At 45.0% G+C, this 27,919-nt stretch overlaps 1 protein-coding gene across 1 annotated transcript in view; it reads right to left on the bottom strand.

The window, feature by feature from the left end:
- Positions 1-12,869, bottom strand: part of LOC148143568 (uncharacterized) — a 262,855-nt gene extending 249,986 nt beyond the window's left edge. Inside the window, exons 1-2 of the mRNA XM_087975240.1 lie at positions 12,827-12,869; positions 11,308-12,224 (exon numbers count right to left, since the gene is read on the bottom strand). Of these exons, the coding sequence (XP_087831366.1) occupies positions 11,308-12,224; positions 12,827-12,869 (960 nt within the window). The remainder of the gene's footprint in view (positions 1-11,307; positions 12,225-12,826) is intronic.
- Positions 12,870-27,919: the final 15,050 nt, after the last annotated feature.

Consider the following 27,919-nt stretch of genomic DNA (forward strand, 5'->3'; position numbering starts at 1 on the left):
GCATAGCTTTAAATTAAGGGGTGGTAGGTATAGGACAGATGTTAGGGGTAGACTCTTTACTCAGCGAGTCGTGAGTTCATGGAATGCCCTGGCAGTAGCAGTGGTGGACTCTCCCTCTTTATGGGCATTTAAACGGGCATTGGATAGGCATATGGAGGATAGTGGGCTAGTGTAGGTTAGGTGGGCTTGGATCGGCGCAACATCGAGGGCCAAAGGGCCTGTACTGCACTGTATTTTTCTATGTTCAATGTCTTTGGGATGGATCCAAAACTTACTTCGTTAATGATTGAAAATACTTTGACCTCTGGAACTGCCTGCCAGAGAGTGTGTTGGAGTCAGATTCAATTATGGATCATTAAACTGAAAAGGAAATCAAGGTACTGTAGTGGATGTCAGAATATGAGTTTCCTGATTGGGACTGTTCACTTGCTCCTGTTACCATTTCAGGTTGCTAACTTTTCGTTAGCATCCTGCACATGTTGGGAATTCTTCTCCTTTCTAGTATCTCAGTGACAAATCTAGTTTATGAATTGTTCCTATGATATCTCATGAGCGGGTTTATTCACAGTGTTGTGGGTCACAGTGTGTCCAAGTGAGGAAAAACAAACTGTTCATGTTAAATATTTGATTTTAAACAATGGAAATAAAATTAATGTTTGGTAAACACAACTTGCTGTGTAGTAAGATCATCAGAAATAGGAATGGGAGTAAGTAATTGACCGTTGAGATGCTCTGTCTTTCATTTATCTAAATTCTCTTTCCTGCACTTGTTTTTTCATGACTTCATCTGCTGAAGTGACTACACTCCAAAAGCTTGTGATTTCAACATAAGAGCATAAGAACTAGGAGCAAGAGTCAGCCTTCTGGCCCTTCGAGTCTGCTCCACCACTCAATAAGATCATGACTAATCTTCGTGGACTATGCTGCACTTACCTGCGTTTTCACCATATCCTTAATTCTTTTATTTTTCAAAAACATATCTCCTGCTTCTAGTGATTGCTGAAGTAATGTCAAATACTTCCTGGGCAAGGAATTCCATAGATTAACAACCCTCTGGGTGAAGAAGTTTCTTCTCAGTTCAGTTTTAAACCTGCTTCCTCTAATCTTGAGGCCATGTGCTCTTATCCTAGTCTCACCTACCAATGCAACATCATACTTCTATTTCTTTCATAATTTAATATATTTCTGTAAGATCCCCTCCAAACAAACCTGCTGGACTATAACCTGGTGTCATGTGACTTATGACTAAAAAATTTGTTATTACGCATCCTCATAGCAGTGGGATTTCAGGGCTCGAAGATAGGGACACTACCACTGCGCCTGAAAAAAAACCTCTGCAGCAAATAGGCCCTCTTCTATTGAATGAATGGGGAGAGGTTTCTTCTCAACATGGGATACAAATATTATACCCTCAGAGCCCTTTACACTAAATTGAGCCCTCTTCAGTTGAATGAATGGATGTGGAGGTGCCACAGTTGAATTGGTTGATAACGTTAAAAATCACATCTTCCCCCTGAATATGTGACATTACCGCAATAGCCCCACAGCCCGTTGCAGTAAATTGGGTCATCTGCTGTTGAATGAATGAACGGAAATGAAAAGGGTGGATACACTGACGTGATTGTGAAATTCTCCACCAATCCCAAAGCTTGTGGTCGGTACCGACTAATCGGAGAGAGATATTGCAGAGGGTGGGACCAACACGACGCACAAAGCCAGCCGCCATTGGTCAGGTGGAGTAAGGTGCGCTCTGATTGGAGGGGCCGCGAATGACGCGCGTCACTGAGACGGAATGAAGAAGAAAAACAAAGATGGCGGCGCGAGGCTGCGGTTTTCTCATCGACTCAGCGGGCGGTTTCTGACGGAGGGAGGGGGGCAGACAGGCATCGTTTACCTCAGAAAATACCTTTAAAATACATTTCAAATTAAAGCCAGAACTTTTCAAACAAAAGTTGTGAAGAAAAGGAGACAGTCCCCGGTGGGGTTTATTGTTTATTTTTGTATAATTCCCGGGGCCCGGGAAGGGGGAGGTGACAGTTATCGGGTGAACGAGAAAACAAATTAAAAATGTCGGCGGTGGAGGAGAGAGAGCCGGCGCCCGCGGCTTCTTCGGCGGCGGCCGGAGCCGAGGAGCTCAACAACCCCCCGGAGCTGGAGGAAGGTCCAAGCTCCAAGAAGCGGGGGTCCGGCTGGAGGCTGGATTTGCTCAAGGCTTGTATCTATTAACTTATTTAAATGGTACCTACTGTATGGGGCTATGGTTTACATTAAAACCGGAGGGTCATGTCAGAGTGTTTGTTTATATTGAGCAGTTGTAGTTGGTAAAATACACTCCCTGGAGGAGCACCTTCTATGCTGTTGCATTTCTTGCCTTCTGCCCTTCCCCCATTTGTTATCTCTCATCTTGATTTTACTTTTTTTTTGGCGAAATTTAATTTCATATTAATGAGACTTGGTGTTCACTGTGTGTTATTAATTTGTTTGTTGAATTACTGTCAGAAAAAAATTAATGGTGTCATGTCATTTCTGATGTCAGAGTTTGACATTGAATGTGCAGATGTGAATACCAATAAGTTGTGCAAATAAATCAAGAACTTGTGGTTCTAAAAAAAAAAGCAGTTCACTGATATTAATGGCATTGTCTCATTTGAGGATGATGATTTGAGTCTGACCAACAAACCGTTTCATGTAGTCACCCAATTTAATTAAAATTTTCTTTAACTTAATTAAAGAAAATAACCCTGGCAGGCTAAAATTTGTACAATTTGTTTATAAGATTTATTTATATGTCCCTTGCGCTCGATGTGGTCTCTGCCACATTGGGGAGACTGGACGCCAACTTGCAGAACATTTCAGGGAACAGCTCTGGGACGCCAAAACGAAACGACCCCACCGCCTTGTGGCTGAACGCTTTAACTCCCCCTCCCAATCCGTCAAGGACACGCAAGTACTCTGGTGCCTTCCCCTCCAAGCTCTAGCTACCTGACGCTTGGAGGAAGAACATCTTGTCTTCTGCCTTGGGACCCACCAACTACATAGGATCAATGTAGATTTCACCAGTTTCCTTATTTCCCCTCCCCTCCCCCCACACCACACACTTTGTCCCAGATCCAGAGTTGAAAAATGTGGTGCTGGAAAAATGCCTCGAGGCCATGCCTCTAGGAATTCCCTGGCTGTTCTCTGGCATGGCACTCATCTACAGATTCTATCAACAAACACATTGACCTGGACCCAATATACCGGCCACTGCAGCAGACAGTTGCAACTGACAACTGGAAGCGGCAGAGACAAACCACTATAAATGCTGGAGGAAGATTCACAGAAGCGCTTCACAAGAGGCTCCCAAGCACTGAAGATATCACCTGGACAGGAGATGAAACGTCTGCAACAAAAATTCCCAGCTCGGCGAACAGAACCACAACAATGAGCACCCGAGCTACAAATCTTCTCTCAAACTTTGAATTGAGCATAGGAGTTGGGACATCCTGTTGCAACTGTCACACGAGCCACACAACACAAGGCGTGGTCCTTCTCTGACTTACCATCCTTTGAAATATCGGGAGGAAGACACCCCTTTAATTGTAACATTCAGGAAATATGCCTATTTCAACAAAAATGTGCTGTGCTCACAGATGTTTGGACAGAGAAAGGGAGTTGCAGACTGGAGTGAAGCTCAACCTTCATTCAGAAAGAGAGGAGCAGCAGTAGCTTCAGAAGCTCACCGTCCAACTTGCGCATTCAGACAATAGGGGGGCTCTTCTGGGCAAAATCTGGGAATGAAGCAATGTCTCCCCCTTTCCATTCCTTATCCTGGGAGGGAGAGAGAAAGGGGGAAGCACTGTTCACTTGCAACAACGGGAGGCAGTATGAATACAAGCAGGGAGCAGACTCTGCAAAAGTCAGTTTCAGTCGGCTTCTTCTGAAATATTGTGTGCAATCCTGGTCTCCCTCCTATAGGCAGGATGTTGTGAAACTTGAAAGGATTCAGAGAAGAGTCACAAGGCTGTTGCCAGGGTAGGAGGGTTTGAACCACAAGGAGAGGCTGAATAAGATGGGGCTGTTTTCCCTCGAGCATCGCAGGCTGAATGTGTGTTTTTTAAAGAGGTTTATAAAAACTTGAGTGTGGATGGGGTGAATAATCAAGGTCTTTTCCCTGGGATAGGGGGAGTGCGGAACTAGAGGGCATAGGTTAAGGGCGAGAGGGGGAAAATTTAAAAGGGACCTTGCAGTCAACCTTTTTTTTGCAGAGGGTGAAGCGTGTATGGAATGAGCTGCGGAGGAAGTGGTGGAGGCATCTGGATGGCTATATGCAAAGGAAGGGTTTAGAGGGATATGGACCAAGTGATGGCAAATGGACCTAGACGAATTTTGGATATCCGGTCGGCATGGACAAGTTAGATTGAAGGATCTGTTTCTGTGCTTTATGTCTCTGACTGTATGACTGGTGAAAAGTGTTGGCATTCGTCGAAACATTTATGCAACAGAAAATTATAAGAAGGTAAAGATAAACCTCACGTCATCGATCAATGAATCCTGGTGTAGTATGGATGTATTTCCAGTAATAGAGTCAGTATGGCATGGAAGGAGTCCAAAACGACGGCTTCTTTTACAAAAAGTCACACTTAAAACTTAAATCTGAGTCTTCTGGAATTGTAAGACAACCGTGCGTTAATATAAGACAGATAAGTCTGGGGTATATGTTACATATTTGATGGAATGTTTATGGCTCTAAAAGCCTGATTTGCAGTTGTTTCTGGGCTCATAATATTGCACTGCAGCATATTGTATATCTTCAGTAAGAACGTCAATACCGCATGATAGATGTCCATTCAGCAACTTGAGTGAACTCTTCCTGGAGTATGCAATCCACTACATTACCCTGCTGTATACATTTACGTATAGATCAGCACAAAGATCTTGGGTATTAAGAGAGGAAACAATGATCCACAGAAACTAGAAATGTGTGTTCTAATTTTCTATTGTGGACTGACAGCGATGACCTTTGCAATCTCTTTCCACAGGAATATTACAAGAGAAGAATTTGGAGGCAGAAATCTCAGACCAAACATCACATCGAAGTCTGACAATCGCTTGATTCACCAGGACTTGGATATTGATGGCCTTGAAAACAAAGGGGAGAAGGTCTGTCTGCTTTGTTAGGTTTTAAATGTCAGTGTGACTGGAAACTCACAGAGTCTTACATACCCACACACCAGAGTAGTGACTGGAACATGTTTTACAGAGTTCTCCAATTATCAGAGGGTTCACCAGTAACACCACACCTATGCTGTAAGTGTGAGCGAGTTTCAACTGATTGTTGAACCTGGAGAAATACGAGGACACCTGCACCATGGAGAAATCATGAAAATGCAGGGACTGTCGGAACGGTTTCCCTTCCCCGCCTGCCCGATATTCATCAGCATTTATATACCGGGCAGCGGCCATTCACCTGCATTCAGCACAGGAAAGGCTTCACTCAGTCGCATCACCTCCTGGTCCACATTGGGGAGAAACTGCTCATCTGCCCTGTATGCTGAAGCAGATGAAGGACATTTTTTTTTTATCCTGGATGGAGCATACTGCAGGTATACCTGAAATAGATACATTTGTCTCTATCCCATTGAGTCTCCAGCACAGGGCCAGTCTGGGCTGCTCAATTGGTGTCTCAGTGTTTATTATTCTGCACCTGAGCCTACATCCACCCCTCTTCATTGCCCCCCCCATCTCCCCTCCATCAGCATAAAGATATCCCCCACTTTTCGAAAGTTCACTTTACACTACTTCACTTTAACAAAAGACCTACATTAATACCTTTCTCACAAACCGAAAGAAATCCGAAGAGGATTGTCGCTTTTACAAAGAAAGGCATAATATAAATTAATTCATGGTAATTGCTTCTTCGCTTTAGGCCATTTCGGCTTATGAAAGGAACACTCTACTTTCAAATAGTGGGGGAAAGCTGTATCAATACAATACAGCACAGTCACAGGCCCTTCTCACTTGGTTTAGGCACACACACCCCCTCAAGCCTGTGCTACTTCTTAATTCTTACTTAGACCTGCTATTTATTGCCCATGTGTGGCTTCTGTTCCTCTATTCACCTCCCCTTCATGTGTCTATCAAGATACACCTTAAACGTTGTTAAGGTGCCTGCTTCCATTACCTCCACTGGCAGTGCGTTCCAGAAACCCACCACCCCTCTGTGTAAATTCCCCACCCCCACCACTTTCCCCCCAAACAGTCCTTGAACCTCTTTTAGTTGAACTTTCTACTTTGGTGGGAAAAAAACGCCTCTGACTATCATAGAATCCCTCCAGCGTGGAAACAGACCATTTAGCCCAACAAGTCAACACTGGCCCTCTAAAGATTAACACATAGAGACTCGTTTTCTTACCCCCATTATCTACATTTACTCCTGATGAATGCACCGAACTTACACATCCCTGAACATTGGGGCAATTTACACACAGACAATCCAACTTATCCTGCCTCTCCATGGACGCTATGGGTAATTTAGCATCGCTAATCCACCCTAACCTATACAAGTATGGATTGTAGGAGGAAGCCCGAGCACCCGGAGGAAGCCCACACAGACACGGGAGGTGGGGTGCAGGGACAATGTGCCAACTCCACACAGATAGTTGCCTGAGACTAAAATCGAACGCAGGTCTCTGGCACTGTGAGGCGTCAGTGCGAACCACTGAGCTACCCTGCCACCCCTGTCCAGCCAATCTGTGTATCTCAGCATTTTGTCGAGGTCTCCTCTCAGCCTCTGTTTTTCCAAAGAAAATAATCCAGGTTTATGCCTCCTCTGCTCATAACGAGAGCCCTCCAGACTAGGCAATGTCCTGGTGAACCTTGCCTGTACCCTCTACCAGAGCACCCACATCCTTCCAGTAGCACCGTGACCAGAACTACACACTATATTCTGAATGTGGCCATAATAAACAGCTGTAACGTAACTCTTACACTCAAGGAAGTGTGCTGTGTGCTTTCTTGACCACCGTGCCCACCTGCATTACCACTTCCCCGGATCTATATGCCCAGATCTCTCTGTATGCCAGTGCTCCTATGTGTTCTGCCATTTATTATATAATTCTTATATTTCCTTCATCTCTATCGAGCTTCACCTTAACTGTCTTTCTCTCTTCATCTCTTTTTCCCCCCTTCTCATCCCTCCACACATCAGCATATCATAAGACCATAGGAGCAGAAATTAGGCCATTCAGCCCATTGAGTCTGCTTCGCCACTCAACCCCATTCTCTCCCTTAACCCTTGATCCTCACGAACCTATCTATCTCCGTCTTAAATATATTCAGTAACCTGGCCTCCGCAGCCTTCTGCGGCAGTGAATTCCACAGACTCACCACACTCTGGCTGAAGGAGCCTCTCTTCCCTCTGTTCGAAAGGGTCTTCCCTTGACGCGAAGGCTGAGCCCTCAGGTTCTAGTCTGTCCTACCAATGGAAACACCTTCCCAACATCCACACCGTTCATTATTTTGTAGGTTTCAATTAGATCCCCTCTCATCCTTCTGAACTCCATGAAGTATAAACCTAGAGTCCTCTAATGTTCTTCATATGTTAAATTTTTCATTCCTGGACCATTCTTGTGAACCTCCTCTGAACATGTTCTAGGGCCAGTACATCCTTCCTGAGATATGGGGCCCACATCTGCATACAGTACTCTAATTGTGGGCTGACCGGAGCCTTACAGAGCCTCAGAAGTACATCCCTGCATTTATATTCAAGTCTGATCAAAATAAATGCCATCATTGCATTTGCCTCCCCAACTACTGACTCAACCTGTAAGTTTACCTTGAGAGAATCCTGGAGTAGAACTCCATAGTCCCTTTTCACATCAGATTTCTGAATTTTCTCCCCATAATCCTTCTGTTCCAGAGTAGCAGCAGAGATTTCCAGACACCTCGATTGTTTTCAGGGATACCAAGGGATCTTTGGAATTGCCAGTATCTCAGGAGGAGGCAGAGGGGAATGTGGTGTGGTCCTGTAAACTGCAGAACTTTGCAACTCCCTGAATCAGCAGGAACTCTTTCTGGACCAAGAAACAAAAGGGCCACTGAGAAACTGCTACATCAGGAGGCAGAAATTAGGCCATTCAGCCCATTGAATGGTGGAGCAGACTCAATCATTCTTTAGTATCAAGGGTTACAGGGAGAATTGGGTTGAGAAACGTATCAGCCACGATTGAATAGTGGAGCAGACTCAATGGGCTGAATGGCCTAATTTCTGGTAGTTAACCATCCCTGGGAAGAAGGACGCAAAACAACAAGATGTTTCCTGGGACCGATGAGCGAAGTGTTTAATAAGCTCATGATAAAAGGACAATTAAGTTTGTCTGTGAAAGGAAGGCCCTGACGTAAAGGGTTTTTTTGCAGGAAACGCTGTATCAAACAAACCACTAAACCTCGAGGATAAGAAGGTAAGCTACAGACCGGAGATCTCCAGAAGTATGGGGAGGTGGTGTTAGAATCTAAAGAAGCATCACATCACAGATTTGAAAGCGAGGAATCTCCACCAGAATTCAACTCCAGAATGATGTAGCAGCAGTACTTGGAAGAAGAATGCTGCACTGAATCCCTGGACACTTCCAGAGACAGATACTGTTGGGGGAAACTCAGTTAAATTCTGCCATCAATTGGGTGATAGCCAAGTTGTGAGTGAGGTTGAACTTGGTTACATAGAAGAATACAGCGCAGTACAGGCCCTTTGGCCCTCGATGTTGTGCCGATCCAAGCCCACCTAACCTACACTAATCCACTATCCTCCATATGCCTATCCAATGCCTGCTTAAATGCCCATAAAGAGGGAGCATCCACCATTGCTACTGGCAGGGCATTCCATGAACTCACTACTCGCTGAGTAAAGAATCTACCCCTAACATCTGTCCTATACCGACCACCCCTTAATTTAAAGCTATGCCGTTGAAACTTTATTGCTGGAACAGCACAGCAGGTCAGGCAGCATCCAGGGAACAGGAGATTCGACGTTTCGGGCACAGGCCCATCAGGATTCCTGAAGAAGGGCCTGTGCCCGAAACGTCGAATCTTCTGTTCCCTGGATGCTGCCTGACCTGCTGTGCTGTTCCAGCAATAAAGTTTCAACTTTGATCTCCAGCATCTGCAGACCTCACTTTCTCCTTTAAAGCTGTGCCCCCTTGTAATAGCTGACTCCATACGTGGAAAAAGGTTCTCATGGTCAACCCTATCTAAACCTCTAATCATCTTGGACACCTCTATCAAGTCACCCCTAAACCTTCTTTTCTCCAATGAAAACTTGAGGAGTTTTATTTTTGGTTGCTCCATACAATAAAATGTAAATCATTGTTTCAGCAGTTAATTGTGTGCAGTTTCTGAGTTAAGAGCCAAATTAAGATGATTCACCCACAACCACAGTGAGAGGCTGGGATTCATGTTGACTCCATTGCATTCAGCACTACATTACGTCAATACTTTTATAAAGCAAAGGCTGACAGCCACACCTATCTCAAAGAGAAACACCCAGAGGACCGTGTCGCCCAATAATCTGTAAAATTAGCATGAAAAGTGGTGTAACCTGCTCTAGTGATAAGAATAAATCCCCAACACTTTAAAATCAACAATCAGCAATTTATTTATCCAACTCTCACGGTGAACAAATGAACAAAAGTATTAACATACTGGATACAGGCCAGGAGCAGATGGGTGGCACTAGTTTAGTTGGGGATCATGGACTGGTTGGTCTGAAGGGTCTGTTTCCAGGCTGCATGACTCCATAGCACGGAATGAATGAGGATCCATCCCAAAGATGATAAAGGTTTCAAGCACCACCTTAGGCAAATGTGTGGACACCCTCCAGATAACTGAGGGCAGTGGGACACTGAGGGTCAGTAGATCAGTCAGCCAGCCAGTTCTCTCCAGGAGACTTGTCTCTCAAGAAAGGAAGTGGTTTCCTGCCCCATCAGCCAGATTACCCAGTTTGGATTAGGTCCTATATTTCCAACAAAATAGGTAGACAGGGCAGTGTCTATAACAAATATGTTATTAAACTTGGAAGCATGCTGAAGACATATACAAGGATGTTACCAGGATTCAAGGGTCTGTGTAAAAGGGAGAGGTTGGACAAGCTAAGATATTTTTATTTAGAGCATTAAGAGTCTGAGAGAGGCCCTTCGAGAAGTGAAGAGATCGTGAGAGGGTGAATGCACTCAGACTTTTATCCCGGGGTTGGGGAAGTGAGGGCTAGAGGGCATCAGTTTAAAGTTAGAGGAAAAAGAATAAAAGGAAATGTGAGGGGCAACGTTTCTTTTCACGCAGACGGTGGTACACATATGGAATGAGATGCCAGCGGAAGTGGTTGAGGTGGGTACATTAACAACATTTAAAAGGCATTGGGGCAAATACGTGGATAGGAAAGGTATGGAAGGAAATGGGCCAAGTGCAGGGAAATGGGCTTAGTGTTGATGGACAGTGTGGTCGGTGTGGACCATGTTGGGCCGAAGGGCCTGTCTCCTGCTGTAGGACTCTATGATTTGCATCTCTTTGTTGGTCAGACAGTTTTGAGTTTCCAAATGGAACATCTCACAATCAGGTCGAATAAAATCCAATCTCATTCGTCAACTCTGATGCGGAGGTGCAGGTGTTGAATTGGGGTGGACAAGGTCAGAAGTCACATGGCACCAGATGAAGTGATGAGGGGGCAGTACTCATGAAAGAGCAATGCTCCTAAAGCTTGTGATTTCAAATAAACTTGTTGCACTATAACATGGTGTCGTGTGACTTCAGACTTCTTCAACTCAAACTTGATGGGATACTTTGTCCAACTCGGCATATTTTATCAAGATTGCTTGGAGGAATTCTTTTTTTTAAAGATTAGATTCCCTACAGTATGGAAACAGGTCCTTTGGCCCAACAAGTCCACACTGGCCCTCCGCAGAGTAACCCAGCCATTCCCCTATCCCTATTCCTCTACATTTACCCCAACTAATGCACCACACTGACACATCCCTGAACACTATGGGACAATTTAGATGGGCCAATTCATCCTAACCTGCACACCTTTAGACCAGGGGAAGGAAACCAGAGCACTCAGAGGTAACCCATACAGACGTGGGGCGTGCAACGTGAAAGCTACACACAGACTGTCTCCCCAAGGGTGGAATTGAACCCAGGTCAGCATCGTGAGGCAGTGATACTAACCACTGAGTCACCATGCCACCCCTGAGCCATGTAGGTGGGCTTGGTGGGGGTGAGTCCAGCACAAAACACAAAAGCTCACTGCACCCACTGTCAGAATGGGCAGGAGGTTCAGCCCTGGGGGTGACCCACTGCAGTGTCACTGGTGGAATCTGATTGTTGGATGCACTGGTGCCTCCGCAAGTTGCAGGACAATGAGAACCTCCGCCTGCAGTCAGGGCAGGCAAACGGCCTCTCCCCAGTGTGGACCCATTGATGGGCCAGCAGTTTGGAGGAGTGGGTGAACCCCTTCCCGCACTCGGGGCAGCTGAATGGCTTTTCCCTGGTGTGGACCCGCTGGTGGGACAGCAGGTCCGAGGAATTGCTGAAGGCCTTCCCGCACACTGGACAGCTGAAGGGCCTCTCCCCCGTGTGGACCCGCTGATGGGCCAGCAGGTTGGAGGATTTACTGAAGGCCTTCCCGCATTCTGGGCAGCTGAAGGGCCTCTCCCCCGTGTGGATCCGCTGATGGGCCAGCAGGTTGGAGGAATTGCTGAAGGCCTTCCCACACTCTAGGCAGCTGAAGGGCCTCTCCCCCGTGTGGACCCGCTGGTGGCTCCGCAGGTGGGAGGTTTTGCTGAAGGCCTTCCCACACTCTGGGCAGCTGAAGGGCCTTTCCCCCGTGTGGATTCGCCGGTGGGTCAGCAGAGAGGAGGAATTGCTGAAGGCCTTCCCGCACTCTGGGCAGCTAAAGGGCCGCTCCCCCGTGTGGACCCGCTGATGGACCAGCAGGGAGGAGGAATTGCTGAAGGCCTTCCCACACTCTGGGCAGCTGAAGGGCCTCACCCCCGTGTGGACCCGCCGGTGCCTCAGCAGGTTGGAGGAATCGCTGAAGGCCTTCCCGCATTCGGGGCAGCTGAATGGCCTCTCCCCCGTGTGGACCCGCCGGTGCGTCAGCAGGTTGGAGGAATTGCTGAAGGCTTTCCCGCACTCGTGGCGACTGAAGAGCCTCTCCCCTGCATGGAGTCGCTGGTGGGTCTGGAGGTTGTCCACTCAAGTGAATCCTTTCTCGCACATGGAGCAGTAAAACCTCCTCTCACCAGTGTGTATATGCTGGTGGGGCAGCAGGACACAGGAGCAAGTAAAGCCCTTTTCCCGCTCGGGGCAGGAGAACGGCCTCTTCCCAGTGTGATTGCACTGATGAGCCGCCAGGACAGGTGGGACATGGAAGCCCTTCCCGCAGTCGCCACAATTCCATGGTTTCTCAACAGGGCGTGTTTCCTCAGGTTTCTCCATGGCCGAAGCTTCAGCTGCACACACACGTGTACAACCCTGCCATGAATTCTTCTTTCCAGGCAGTAGAGTTGTTTCAGGCTCCACACTCAGTGCGCTGCAACAGTAGGGTCTTCCAACCGTACTCAAACTGGAACCAAAAAGAACGCTTTGCTCCTTCTCACAGAATCATAGTTGAAAATTGTTGCGGTCCTGATGGATTGAGTAACTATCAGACATTGATGTGAAAGTGAGGACTGGAGACGCTGGAGAGTCAGAGTCAAAAACTGCATCGCTGGAAAAGCGCAGCACAGCAAGCAGCATCAGAGAAGCAGGAGAATCAACATTTTGGACATAAGCCCTTTATCTGTTAACTTGAAACTTCGGTCTTCAGATAGTCTGTAAGAAAAGATTACAAAAGTCATCACTGCCAATCCAGTTTTTTTTATAGATATTTTTATTAGAAATTTAAGATTTTAACAAGTTTACAAAAATAAACAAAACTCTCAGATATAAACATTGATATACAATTTACTCAAATATACAATAGCCAAAATTTAACAAAAAACAGAAAAAAAACGAAAAAGAAAAAAAATCAAACAAAACTCAACTATCTACTAATCTAACCTACAACTAACCAGAGTGTATATTTAAGTCTCTTACATGCTCGGGATGTGTTAGCATCAGATATAATAAAACCCGTATTCGTGCGGGATTCGTCCCCCGAGGGGCCCCGGACCAGCCAGGTTTGTAATCTCAATTAAATAAAAGCCCTTGTTAGGATAGCCGAAATATCTGTATTTATGTAATTCAAGAAGGGCTGCCATATTTTATAAAATAATTCGGTCTTTCGGTGCACCATATTTGTAAGGACGTCAAGGGGAATACATTCCATAATTAATCTGTGCCAATTTGAAAGTCCAGGGTGGCCCTCAGCCGCCCAGTTCACCAAAATATTTTTCCTTGCACGAAAGAAAGAATAGAAAATAGTCTCTTCCCGTACGTGTCCAGGGAGGGAAGGTTTGAAAAGCCCAAGAGGAGAGATACAGGGTCCACTTTAATTTCCGTTCCTAAAATTTCTGTTAGGGTACTTGCTACTTTAGTCCAATATCTACGGATCTTATGACAGGTCCATAGGCAATGTACATGAGTGCCCACTTCTATTTTGCATTTAGGACACATTGGAGATGCTCCTGCCTTAAATTTTGCCAATCGAACCGGTGCTATATGGGCCCTATGAAGTATCTTCAGCTGGATAGCCTGGGTTCTGTTACAGATAGTAATTCTTCTAGCATTTTCCCAAATATCATTCCACGTTTCTATAGATTTCTAGTCCCAAATCCTGATCTCATGTTTTAAGCAGATTATACATATCTCCCGATACTTTATCATGTAGTAAATGATAAATAGTACTGACGGAAAATACCCCCACTGGTCGTAGGACACTACATTCTCTATCTGATTTATAAAGACTATCTGATAACGTGGTCTTCTTCTGTATATAATCTCGAATTTGGAAGTATCGAAAGAAGTCTCCATTAGGTAATCCGAATTTCTGACGCAGCTGTTCAAAAGACATCATGACCCCATCTTTAAATAGATCCCCTAAACATGAGATACCCCTGGATCTCCAGAGTTTAAAAGTGGCATCTGTAAACCCTGGTTGGAATCCCCATTCTCCCACTATCGGTGCATAAGGGGATGTTTTATGTGAATTGCCCTCATTTTGCCGTATTCTATTCCAAGCACTGCCAGTCCAGTTAAGAATGAGATATCAAGGCATTGACACTGACACCAGACAGAAACTGTACATATAGATGTGGCAAATGTTAGTGGCAAGCCAGAGTGATAGAGATATGTTGCACAGAAACAGACCCTTCGTTCTAATTCATGCGTGCCAACGAGATAACCTAACCTAATCTCGGCCAATTTGCCAGCATTTGGCCCATATCGTCTAAACCCTTCCTAATCGTATACCCATCCAGATGCCTTTTAATGTCATAATTGTACCAGCACCCACCACTTCCTCTGACAGCTCTTTCCTTAAACATGCCACTTTCTGCATGAAAGACTTATCCCTCAGGTTCCTTTGTTAAGTTCTTTTGCTTGAGCTTCTTACACGACAATACGCCAACTTCTGTGAACAGCCAAACTTTATTAAGTACAGTACAAGCTGTGGAGAAACTCTTAACACTCTTCGCAATGCTTGAACACAACAGTACCAATAAAACAAACCCCTTAAACAAAGTAAAACTGAAACAGAGGCTTACAATTGAAGTTAGAAGGGCAGAAGGAGACAGTGTTAGCAGCGTTTCTCCACATAGTCCACTGCTTAACTCACCCAAACGAGACTTCAGCTTTCAGGACTGACCACTCCCCTTTCATTGTACAGGTCACTTCTAAAACATAAAAGCTTTGGCCTCAAGTCTCATCTGTTCACATATAACCAAAAATGCCTCCCAATACTGTTTTTCATCTCTGTACTAAACCAGTCACTTCGGAGCCCAGGTTATTTTACCACCCCTCTGAAAAAAAAACCAAGGACACAGCATCCTTGAGAAGAATGACCAGCTTTTAGTAAAAGGACCAGCTGTTAGTAAAAAGGACCAGCTTTGTGACTGAGGGATATAGGCCAAACACTGGCAGATGGGATTAGATTAGTTTGAGAACAGAGCATGGAGTAGTTGGACTGAAGGGACTGTTTCTGTGCTGTTTGACTCGGTAATTGTTCTGCAATGGTCTGAAAACCATTTCCTTGCCTTCCCCCATAAACATCCACTTCTTTGTTGTTCCAAAATCAGATGAACTCAGCCTTGAATATATTCAATGATCCCATAACTGCAGGAAGACATCCCCACTTCTGATCTCAATTCCTCATGCTAAGATAACACCTGCTTTGCTCATTGCTTTCTGCACCTACCTCACAACTGGCATTGACTGGTATGGAAGGACGCTGAGGCCCCTTTATACACATTCCTGATGAAGAGCTCGTACCTGTAACGCTGACTCTCCTGCTCCTCGGATGCTGCCTCATCTGCTGTGCTTTTCGAGCACCACACTTTTTGACTCTGATCTCCAACATTTACGGTCCTCACTTTCTCCACATCCCAATATATCACCATTTAAACAATGCATCTCCTTTCTGCTTCCCCGCCCACAGGGAATGCTATCACTTCACATCGTGGTACTGCATTTTCCATGAGTTTGCCAACTGAGACACAGACCTGGCCCAACTTTTCCAGAATCTCTCCCCTCCATAAATCGAGATTGAGAGACACACACAACAGGGGTGTCTCTGATTAGGAGGACCACGCTCCTTCCGGTCCTCCAGGGCTTCCTATTGGCCCAACAAAAGAAGATCACGTGCAGTTTCCGCGGACAACCAGGAGCATGCGCAGGTTTTGCTGACACCGGCGAACATGCGTAGTGTGTGTTGTCACCTAGGAGCACGCACAGGTTTTGCTGACACCGGAGAACATGCGTAGTGTGTTGTCACCGAGGAGCATGCGCAAGATGCTCTGTGACGTTGCTGGTGTTACCGACAGGTTTTGTGCCCAAATGACACTCGGAGACAAGAAAGGCTGGAGCGACATTTTATATTTATCCTGCAGCTCCACATTTTATTTGACGACTCATCTTTTCCTCAGGGTAGGGGACTCCCAAACTGGAGGGCATAGGTTGAGGGTGAGAGGGGAAAGATTTAAAAGGGACCTAAGGAGTAGAAAAAAAGTGTGAAAGTTAATTCCCCACAAGTGCCCTCTCCAAACCTGCACATCTTTGGATTGTGGGGAGAAACCGGAGCACCAAAGGAATCCCATGCAGACATGGGGAGAAGGTGTAAACTCCACTCAGACAGTTGCCCGAGACTGGGATCAAACCTGGGTCCCCAGCGCTATAAGGCAGCAATGCCAGCCACTGAGCCTGTTCAGAAAAAGCAGCAATTGATTTATATGAGGGTGAGGGGGGAAAGGACTAAAAGGGACCTAAAGGGCAACTATTTTACACAGCGGGTGGTGCATGGATTGAATGAGCTCCCAGAGGAAGTGGTGGAGGCTGGTACAATTACAATATTCAAAAGGCATCTGGATGGGTATATGAACAGGAAGGTTTGGAGGGATATGGGCCAGGAGCTGGCAAATGGGCCTAGATTAATTTAGGATATCCGATTGGCACGGAACAAACAGTTTGTTTCCACACTCCAATACTGTTTCTATATAGTCAGAATTGTTATGACACGGACTGCACCCCCCCCCCCCCCCCCCCCCCGCCAACTAATTTAAACCCAAAAAACATTTACCCCATGTGGTAATGTGAAAATTCAAGAGGTAAGGAACTGTTTCTAAAAGTCACTATTTCAAGTTTTATTTAATGATCTAGGACACTAACTTGCAAGTGTTTAAATCTGCTGGGATTTTTCGTACCGCCAAATCTATTCAAATCTGTCTAAACCAGTTCAAATCTCGGACGAAAGCTCTCAAATTTTAAAACATTGTGTGCAACCTCCCCCACCTAATTTAAACCAGCAACATAGAGAAGGTTTAACCCATGTGGTAATCGGTGAAAATTCAAGAACCAAGAAACTATTCCCAAAGGTCAGTATTTAAAGTAAAAATTAACAACTTTATTTATTAAAGTCTAACAGAGAATAATTAATTAACAACTATTTACAACTCCTGTCTCTAACCTATCTTCTACCTTCCCCTATACGATACCAGTCCAATAAAAAACCCTGATTAAGATTTACCGAAAGATTCAAACTTCAAAACCAGCCAGCTGTTAAATCTTCTCTTTGTATCTTCCTCTGTAGATTTGCTCTCCAGGTCGGTGTCGATGTTTTTTCTCTGTGCAGACTCCTCTGGACAGGTACTCTTAGAGTTCTCACTAGCAGCCTACATTTGTTGGTCTTTTGGCAGTTCTCCTGTAACTGTTCAACTTTTTGTTTTGATTTTGCACTCCAAAGCATCAAATCGTTTCATTGGTGTTAATATTAGATTGGATTAAATTCCCTACAGTGCGGAACCAGGCCCTTCGGTCCAACCAGTCCACACTGACACTCCAAACAGTAACCCACCCAGATCCATTTCCCTCTGACGAATGCACCTAACACGACGGGCAATATAGCATAGTCACTTCACCTGACCTGCACATCTTTGGACTGTGGGAGGAAACTGGAGCACCCAGAGCAAACCCACGCAGACACGGGGAGAATGTGCAAACTCCACACAGTCAGTCACCCAAGGCTGGAATCGACCCTGGTGGTGTGAGGCAGCAGTGCTAACCAATATTCTCAAAATACTAAATTCAAACTTGATTGGAATTCAGTATTTTGGGGCAAGATTTAAATCGATTGGCCAAAATTGAGTATGTTTTTGTCTCCAGGCAACCCAGCTACTGAGCTGTTCGACCAAATGTTAAATTGTTACCTTGTTCAGAACGCTTGGTGCTACGTCAGGTGGTTCTGCTCGCTTTTCAACTCTCTTGAAGGTAGAATACACCTCTACACCTTCTAACAGAACCAATTTTTCAAGACTAGGGTTCGGCCATTCACCCCTAACAGGAGAAAGTGAGTACTGCAGATGCTGGAGATTAGAGTCAAGAATGTGGTGCTGGAAAAGCACAGCAGGTCAGACAACATCCGAGGAGCAGGAAAATTGACATTTCGGGAAAATTGACATTTCGAGCAAAAGCCTCATTCACCCCGAACAGCCTGTCCTCAACTGCACATAGTTCAAAGCAAGTTTGAGAAAGATGGCTGCAGCTTTGTCTTAATATAAAATTGAACATGCGTTCAAACTTTACTGCTATTTCTGAATATATTATTTTAGCTATTCTCAATTTGAAAGATCAGCCCTTTCTCGTGCACCCCCATCTCCCAGGCAGTTTCATCATCAACCATTCTCTCTCTCTCTCTCTCTCTCTTCTAAGAGCTTGATACAGCGATCAAAGAGAGCTTGAGGCATGAGAAAGTTCAGTGGGAGTTGGAAGAGAGACAGAATTGACAGGGTGACAGAGTGTGGGGGCCATTGAGAGACTGGGGGGAACAGAGGGTGGTGGGGGCGGAAAGGAAAGACTCGGGGGTCAAAGGGTGGAGGAAGAGAATGAGGGGGAAAGAGAGAAAATGGGGGGCAGAGAGTTGCCGGGTGAGAGAGAATGGATGGGGGCATTGGGTGGGGAGAGAGACAGCACAATTCCCACCTTCCCCAGGACTGGGGCAGTGTCCCATGAACTGGAGCCTACTCCTCCCACAGCAGGTCATTTCTCAATCCACATATGGCTAAAGGAGAAGAATTATGTAATCCCTGCACGCCATTTCACCTATCAAATTCACACCGACCTTCCACACAGCATCCCACCCAGACTCATCCACTTACCCTACAGCCCTGCAGTTCCCCATGGCTAACCCACTCTAACCTGCACATCCCTGGACACTTTAGCACAGCCGATCCATCCAAAACTGCAGATCCTTGGACTGTGGAAGGAAACCGGAGCACCCAGAGGTAACCTGCGCAGACAGAAGGGGGAGAACATACCAAAGTTCACACAGACAGTCACGAGAAGATGGAATCAAATCGCTTCTAACAATTCTCCCATACCTGCAAAACCCTGAGCACCATGGGTAATTTAGCAGAGCCAATCCACCCTAACCTGGGCAAAGCTAAAAGTCACATGACGCCAGTCCAACAGGTTTATTTGGAAGCACTAGCTTTCGGAGCACTGCTCCTTCATCAGGTGGTTGTGGAGTATAAGATCATAAGACACTGAGTCTACAGCAAAACATTACAGAGTCATGCCACTGAGATGATATATTGAAGAAGCCTGGATTGTAAAGTCTTTCATCTTTAGAATGAGTTGCTGGTGTCATTAATATGTAAACCCCAGAACTTCTTATAAGACACCTACTCAAGATAACAAGGTTTTATAAGAAAAGATTACAACTTAGCTCAGACAATGCATTAAACGTGTGAGGCCAGAGTCTGTCTGCATCCCAGTTTTTGAGTCAGACTAGTTCTGTTTCCAAAGTGGAATTTATAAAATATTCCATGTATTATCTGCCTGCAGATTGTGCATTTTTTGAGTAAAATAGATGGTATCTGCAAATACAAGTTCACCCCATAGACCTCGGTGTGTGCACGAGGGAGAGTAAAAGTCTAGTTCCATACTGTATATCTCTATGTCTATTGCATAACAGATGCTTTATTTCTGTTGATGTAAATATTGTTATAAATCGTAGCTGGGTACTAATACTTAGATGTAAGGGAGAGACAATTTTTCAATTAGGGCACTATAAGAATCCTGGCAGACTCCTATTTCGAGGTTACTTGCCAATGAACAGACACAAGCACTTATTTAATTCTAACGTTTCGCCTTTTTTGTTATATTTTCTGGTATGATACTCTGTGTCTGGATGGTTGACAGGCTGGGAGATTGTGGGCTGGACTTTGATTGACTTTTATTGTTCCGGAAGGTGTCAAAGGAGGTTAAAGCTTCAGCAGAAATGAAGCAGAGCTGAGAACGGACAACAACTGTGTGGGAACAGGGAGATCAATAGAGGACAAAGAAACCCAGGACCTGAAATCCGAGCTGACACCAGACTACCTTGTGATCAGTGCTTTGATTAGCAGTGTCAACCCTCTACCTTTACCTAGCTTCCCATTCGACTTGAATGCCACATCTCCCCTCAATATTTAGGATCCAATCCTTGTCATCCTGAAGCTATGTCTCTGCAAGGAGTCCCAGATCATAATTATTCTCTTCAATGTGTGCAGTCAATTCATTCACTTTTGTTACGTTGCAGCGCTATTACGACACAGAGTAACCCCCTCTGCTAAATTAAACCAGAATCACAGAAATGATTCACTCCACGCAGTAATATGTAAAAGTTTGAGAGGCAAAGTACTATCCCAGAGGTAAATATTTAAAGTAAGAATTAACAACTTTACTCTTTATGTCCAACACAGAGTATTAAAACTCACAAAAATGCCTGGTTTTATAATCCAAAACATCGGATCATTTTATTGGTATCAATATTATCAAAATACATAATTCAAACTTGATTGGACTTTGGTATTTTGGGCTCAAAATTTAAACTGATTGGCCAAATTTGAATTTGTTTGTGCCTCATGGCAACCCAGTTGCTCTATTTGTGTTGACCAAATATTACATTCTCATCTTGTTTAGAACACTTTGTTCTGCTCAGCTTTTTAACTCCCTTCAAGGTACAGTACCTCTACCCCTTCAAGGTACAGTACCTCTACCCCTTCATAACAAGCACACATTCAGATACTGAGCTTTTAGTTTTATTGTTTGTAATCTTTTGAATCCAGTATTAATTGCTGGTACGTTTATTCTCCTTGTTCCTTTCTATTTTTCTCTGACGTCCATTTTCCACATCACTACATTGCTTACCAACCTTGATTTGGATTGGCCATGCTAAATTGCCCATAGTGCCCAGGGATGTACAGGTTAGGTGGGTTAGCCAATGGGAAATGCAGGGTTATTGTTTCATAGTAATAGAAGTAGGAGTAGGCCGTTAGGCCTGTTGAGCCTGCTTCACCATTTATTAAGATCGTGGCTGATCTATCCATCATCTCAGCTCTTCTTACTTGTGTTATCTCAAACTCTTGATTCCCTAAGGGGTGGGGGCGCGAGGGGTGTATGAGCAGGATGGTCTTCGGAGGGGTCAGAATGGACTTGATGGGCTGAATAGCCAGCTTCCACACTGTAGGGCTTCTATGATTTACCGCAGTTGTGTTTGCCTCAGATCACAGCTCCCAGCATCTCCCACCTTCTGCAAATCGAAAGACAAATCCCACCCTGACCTCTCGTATGTACGTTATCTAAATGCTTAATTGTTTCTAGTAAATACAGCCCACACCTCCCTCTGCTGCCAGTAACGTTTATAATGCTGATGAAACAATGCCATTCCTGCAGTCCTGAAAATCGTAAGGCTTCTAACAATACCAGTTACTGATTCACCGTCCTCCTGATGGACAACATTGGAAATACAATTTTGGAGGCTGGCAGAAATGAGCAGTTTAACTCAAAATTCCACCTAACCCTTCACTGGGCACCCCAATCAGCACACTGTCCTTACTGCTGGTAAGCCTTAAAGCACTTCACCCCCACAGTGCAATGAATTCCTACTTTCCACCAAAATCCTAGGCGTACTCAGTTGCTGTCTCACCAATGAAATATTTCATTGTCACTTCTTCTGCTTCCAGTAAAGGTAAAACACCTTTGAAAGCTGCTCTGAAAGTCCAATCTTCACAACAACACTTCTGCTTTCACACAAGATGATTAAAGTCATACAGCACAGAAACACAGCCTTCGGTCCAACTCATCCATGCCGACCAGATATCCTAAACTCATCTAATCCCATTTGCCAGCATTTGGCCTGTATCCTTCTAAATCCTTCTTATTCACATACCCATCCAGATGCCTTTTAAATGTTGTAATTGTAGCAGCCTCCACCATTTCCTCTGGCAGCTCATTCCAAACATGCACTACCCTCTGTGTGAAAAAGTTGCCCCTCAGGTCCGTTTTAAATCTTTCCCTTTTCACGCGAATCCTATGCCCTCTAGGTTTGAAGTTGCCTACCATGGGGAAAGGATTTTGTCTATCCAACCTATCCATACCCCTTATAAACTTCTGTAAGGTCACCCATCAGCCTCTAATGCTACAGGGAAATTATCCCTGGCGTATTCAGCATCTTCCTATCGCTCAAACCCTCCAACTCTGTCTACATCTTTGTAAATCTTTTCTGAACGCTTTTAAGTTTCACAGCGCTCTTCCAGAGGAGGGCAACTGGAATTGCACAGTTTTCCAAAAGTGGCCTAACATGACCTCCCAACCCCTGTACTCAATGCTCTGACCAATAAAGAAAAGCGTACCAAATGCCTTCTTCACAATCCTGTCTCCCTGCAATTCCACTTTCAAGGAATTATGAACCTGCAAGGACACTGTTTAGCAACACTCCCCATTAACTATGTAAGTCGTGCCCTGATTTGCCTTTCAAAATGTAACACCTCACATTTATCTCAATTAAACTCATTTTGCCACTCCTTGGCCCATCAGCCCATCCGATCAATTCGAATTTATATTGAACTTTATTTCCTCTCTCATCCCCTAAAAGCTGAGAATCTCCATCCCACACACACTCCCTCCGTTCTGACTTTGCTGAACCTAATTCCTGCTGTAACTCATCCTGAAGGGTGTGGTTCATGCTGATTAACAGGCCCACACTCGGGGGAGGTGGAGATCTAATTGGAACAGACAGAATTCTGAATGGCCTGGACAAAGTGCACATGGGGAAGATGTTCCTATTGGTAGGAGAGTCTAGGACCCGAGGGCAAAGCATCAGAGTAAAAGGAATATCTTTTAGAACAAAGATAAGGCGAAACATTTTCAGCCGGTGAGTGGTGAATATGTGGAATTCATTGCTACAGAAGGCTGTGGAGGCCAGGTCACTGAGTAGATTTAAGATGGAGATAGATATGTTCTTGAGTATCAAGGGGATCGAGGGTTACAGGGAGAAAGTGGGAGAATGGAATTGAGAAACTTATCAGCCAGAACTGAATAGTGCAGCACCCCTGATGGGCTGAGAGGCCTAATTTCTGCTCCTGTGTTTTATGGTCTCTTGCTGTTCTGGACTAGGAGTGTGCAAATTCAGAGCAGGAATAGGCCATTTAGCCTGTCGAGCTTGCACCAGCATTGAACAGATCATAAGTAGATCTGAGTATACCGACGTAAAAGGTAAAAACAAGGACTGCAGATGCTGGAAACCAGAGTCTAGATTAGAGTGGTGCTGGAAAAGCACAGCAGATCAGGTAGCTCCTCGGATGCTGCCTGACCTGCCATGAATATACCTACATTCAGGTTAATAAGCTGGAAATTTTTCCACTGGAGCAGAGGAGGATTATAACATCGTGAGGGGTATAGATCAAGTGAACGGCCAAAATCCTCTCTCTAGGCTGGGGGTCAGGATTACGGAGCAAATTTTGAAAGAGAGAGAGGAGAAAGATTTTAAAAGGACATGAGGGTCGCCATTTTCTTCCCCCCAGAGAGTGGTTTGTGTGTGGAATGAATTTCCAGACAAAGGGATGGATGCAGATACAGTTAGAACATTTAAAATACATTTGGATTAGTATATGAATGATGAAGTTTAATTTAAATAAATGTGAAGTGCTGGATTTTGGAAAAGCAAATCAAAGTAGGACTTAGCATAAAGTGTATAAGGTCCTGGGGAGTGTTGCTGAATAAAGAGACCTTGGAGTGCAGGTTAATAGTTCCTTGAAGGTCGAGTCCCAGGTAGATAGGATAGTGAAGGCAGTATTTGGTATGCTTTCCTTTATCGGTTACAGCACTGAGTAAAGGAGTTGGGAGGAAGGTGATGTTGCAGCTCTACAGGACATTGGTGAGACCACATTTGGAATATTGCGTGCTTGGAATATTGCATGCAACTCTGGTCTCCTGCCCATCAGAAGGACGGTGTGAAACTTGAAAGGGTTCAGAAAAGATTTACCAGCATGTTGCCAGATTTGAAAAAATTAGGTCTCGGGAGAGGCTGAATAGGCTGCAGCTGTTTCCCTGGAGCGTCGGAGGCTGAGGGATGACCTTAGAGGTTTATAAAGTCATGAGAGGCATGGATAGGGTAAATAGACAAAGTCTTCTCCCTGGGGTGGGGTAGTGCAGAACTAAAGGTTTTGGGCGAACGGGGAAAGACATAAAAGAGCTCAAAGGGGAGCCTTTTCACACAGTAGTGCATATATGAAATGACCAGCCAGAGGATGTGGTGGAGACTGGTATAATTACAGAATTTAAGAGGCATTTGGATTGGTCTATAATAGAAGGGGTTCGAGAGATATGGCCCAGGGCTGGCAAATAGACTAGATTAGGATAACTGATAGTCATGGACAAATTGGACCGAAGGGTCTGTTTCTGTGCTGTACATCTCTATGACTCCAATATAAAAGGTTCAGAGGGATATAGGTTAAACACAGGCAGGTGGGTCCAGTTTAGTTTGAGAACATAGTCAGCATAGTAAGTGATCTTACTGGTCTTGCCTCCCCCACAATCATCACTTCTTTGTTGTTCAAAAATCAGATGAACTCAGCCTTGGATATATTCAATTACGCCCAAACTGCTGGACGGCGTCCCCACTTCTGAACTCAATTCCTCTTGCTGATATACCACTTGCCTTGCTCACTACTTGCTGCACCTGTCTGACAACTTGCATTGACTGGATTAGAAGGACGCAGAGGCCCCTTTGTTCATCCACACATCATTGCTGATGAAAGGCTCGAGCCTGAAATGTCAATTCTCCTGTATTTGCCATTGAAAAAAAGACCTGGACTAACTTTCCCAGATTCTGTCCCCTCCCTGGATTCACTCCGTTTGCCTTCAGTTCCTGCAAGTCAACAGTTCAACCCCGGAATGGAAAAGGGGGTGAGAAAAGAGTGTGCTGTACTCACAGATGTTGGAGAGAGGAAGGAAGTTGCAGTCTGGGGTGAAGCTCAATCTTCATTCAGAGAGAGAGGAGCAGCAACAACCAGCTCAGAAACACATGGTCCTACTTCCGCATCCAGACGTTGGTTTTGCTGTGATTGGCAGGACCAGTCTACATCCGGTCCTCCAGAGCTTCTCATTGGTCCATCAAAACAAGGTCACGGAGTGTTTCCGCTTCTTGCGTGAGCATGCGTAATAGTTTGCTGACACCGTGGAACATGCGCAGTGCGTTGCTGACACCGAGTAGCATGCGCAATATGGAGATGTTGGTATTACTGCAGATTTTCAAAGTTAAAAATCACACAATGCCAGGTTATAGCCCGACAGGTTTATTTGGAATCACTAGTTTTCGAAGCGCTGCTCCTTCATCGTTGGTTGTGGAGCAGAATCATAACACACAGACTTTATAGCAACAGGATTGCAGTGTCATAGGATGGAATATTAAACAACTTTAGCTTACCTCTACCATTTTTTAGAATGGTCATGTTAGTTTCGATTCCTTCACATTTAAATCCTAAAACTTTTCAAAAGTTACGTTGTCAAGCTAGCTTTTAACAATAGGTGTCATCTCAATCAGATAATGCATTGAAGGTGTTAAGTTAAAGTCTGTCTGTGTCCCAATGTTAGGTCAGACGGATTCTGTTTCTATCGTTGTATTACAGAATCTTACGTGTATGAGTTTTTGAGCAAAATAAAATGCGATTCTGCAAGTACAAATTAACCCACAAACTTTTATGTGTGTGTGTGTGTGTGTGTGCAGGAGAAACCAAGTGATCATGTGTGTGTGAGAGAGTGTAATGGGGTATAAGTCTGAGAGGGTGTGGGTTTGTGTGTGAGAGAGAGTGTATAATGGAGTATAAGTCTGTGAGAGGGTGTGTGTGAATGCATGCGCGCGCACGTGTGTGTGTGTGTATGAGAGAGAGAGAGAGAATGTATAGTGGAGTGTGACATGAACCCAAGGTTCCGGTTGAGGCCGTCTCAATGGGTACCGAACTTGGCTATCAGCCTCTGCCCAGCCACTTTCCCTTGTTGCCTATCCTGAAGTCTACCTTGAAGGATAGTCACCCGAAGGTCCAAGGCTGAATGCCCCGGATCGCTGTAGTGTTCCCCAACTGGGAGGGAACACTCCTGGCTGGTGATTGTTGTGCAGTGTCTCTTCATCTGTTGCTGTAGCCTCTGCTCGGTCTCACCAATATACCAAGACTCAGGGCATCATTGCCTGCAGCATATGAGATAAACAATGTTGGCTGAGTCACATGAGTACTTGCTGCACTCATGGCGGGTGGTGTCCCCACGTGTATTGGTGGTAATCGTGTCAACATTCTGATACGTCTTTCATTATCTGCCATGACAGAGTTGTATCGTGTTGTGCTGAAGGCCAGGCAGTTTAAAGTTTGGCAGTTGTTTGAAGGTGGGAAGTGGAGGCATGGGGAAGGTCTTGGTGAGGTGCTCATCCTCATCAATAATGTGCTGCAGGCTGTGAATAACATTGCGAAGTGTTTCGGCTCCTGAGAAGTATTGGACAACAAAGGATACAGTTTTGGTTGCAGCTCATGTCTGTCTCCCAAAGGAAGTCATTACTGTTTCTTGCTGTGACACATTAGAACTGGCAGTTGATGAGTTGAACATTGTACCCCGTTCTTATGAGAGCATGCTTGTATACTTCCATGTGTCTGTCATGTTCCTCCTCACCTGAACAGATCCGATGTATGCGAAGGGCTTATCCAGAGGGGGTGGCTGTTTTAATATGTTTCACTAGAGAAGTATAGCACTGTCAGGTTATCCATGGGTTTGCGGTACAGAGAAGTGCTGAGATATCCATCCTTGATAGAGCTGCATGTGTTCAAAAATGAGACAGATACTAAAGAGTGTGGTGAATGTGATAGTGGGATGAAACTTGTTAATGTCACAGTATCGTTGTTTCAGTGACTCCTCACCATGGGTCCACAGGAAGAAATGTCATCAATATATCTGATGTATAGTGTTGGTTGGAGGTCCTGTGCAGAAACGAAGCCTTGTTCGAACCTCTGCGTGAAAATGTTGGCATACTGGGGTGCATATTTGGTCCCCATGGCTGTTCCATGTGTCTGGATGAAGAACTGGTTGCCAAAGGTGAAAATGTTGTGGTCAAGGATGAAGTGGATGAGTTGTAGGACAGTGCTCAGAGATTGGCAGTTGTTGGTATTGAGTACTGAGGCTGTTACTGTGATGCCATCATCGTGAGGAATGCTGGTGTAGAGTACTGACATGTCCACGGATTCAACTAGTCCGTGGGTGCTGAACTTCTGGAAGGATTGGATCAGAAGTCTTGAGGAATGCTGTCAGTTCACGGTTGTGCTCTTTGGTCAGATCAGCTGGTAGTTGCCTGTCGTGTTCCTGGTCAGTTGTTTGTACACTTCCTTGCAGAAGTCCATTCTATTCCGAATTACTCAAAAATTGCATAAATCCATGTAAGATTCTGTAGCTCCCGCTTTAGAAATAGAATCAGTCTGACCTAACATTGGGACACAGACTTTATGTCTCACCTTCAATGCATTATCTGAGCTGAGATGACACCTACTGTTAAAAGCTTCTTGAGAATGTAAATTTAAAAAAGTTCTGGGATTCACAAATGAAGGAATCGAAACTACCATGGTCATCCTAAAAGATGCAAGCTCTCCTGCACACTTTAGCACAGCTGCTCCACCCGAAAGTGCAGATCTTTGGACTGTGGGAGGAAGCCAGAACACCCAGAGGTAACCAACACAGACACAAGGGGGAGAACATGCCAAACTTCACACAGTCACCCAAGGGTGGAATCAAACCCAGGCTCCTGGCGTTATTAAGTCGCATTGCTAACCACTGAGCCACCACCCCACCCAGTGCTTTGAGGTTCTGCTTTGTCTTTGCAGCTTTCAACTTCTCATGCGCCCTCAGCAGAGGCTGTGTCCTGCTGACATCGTTGGACCACACCCATTGCACCTCCCTTTCC

The sequence above is a fragment of the Chiloscyllium plagiosum genome, unplaced genomic scaffold, assembly GCF_037043375.1.
Source record: "Chiloscyllium plagiosum isolate Xiang-an unplaced genomic scaffold, Cpla_swu_hap1 HiC_scaffold_27, whole genome shotgun sequence".
In the NCBI taxonomy this organism is placed as follows: Eukaryota; Metazoa; Chordata; class Chondrichthyes; order Orectolobiformes; family Hemiscylliidae; genus Chiloscyllium; species Chiloscyllium plagiosum.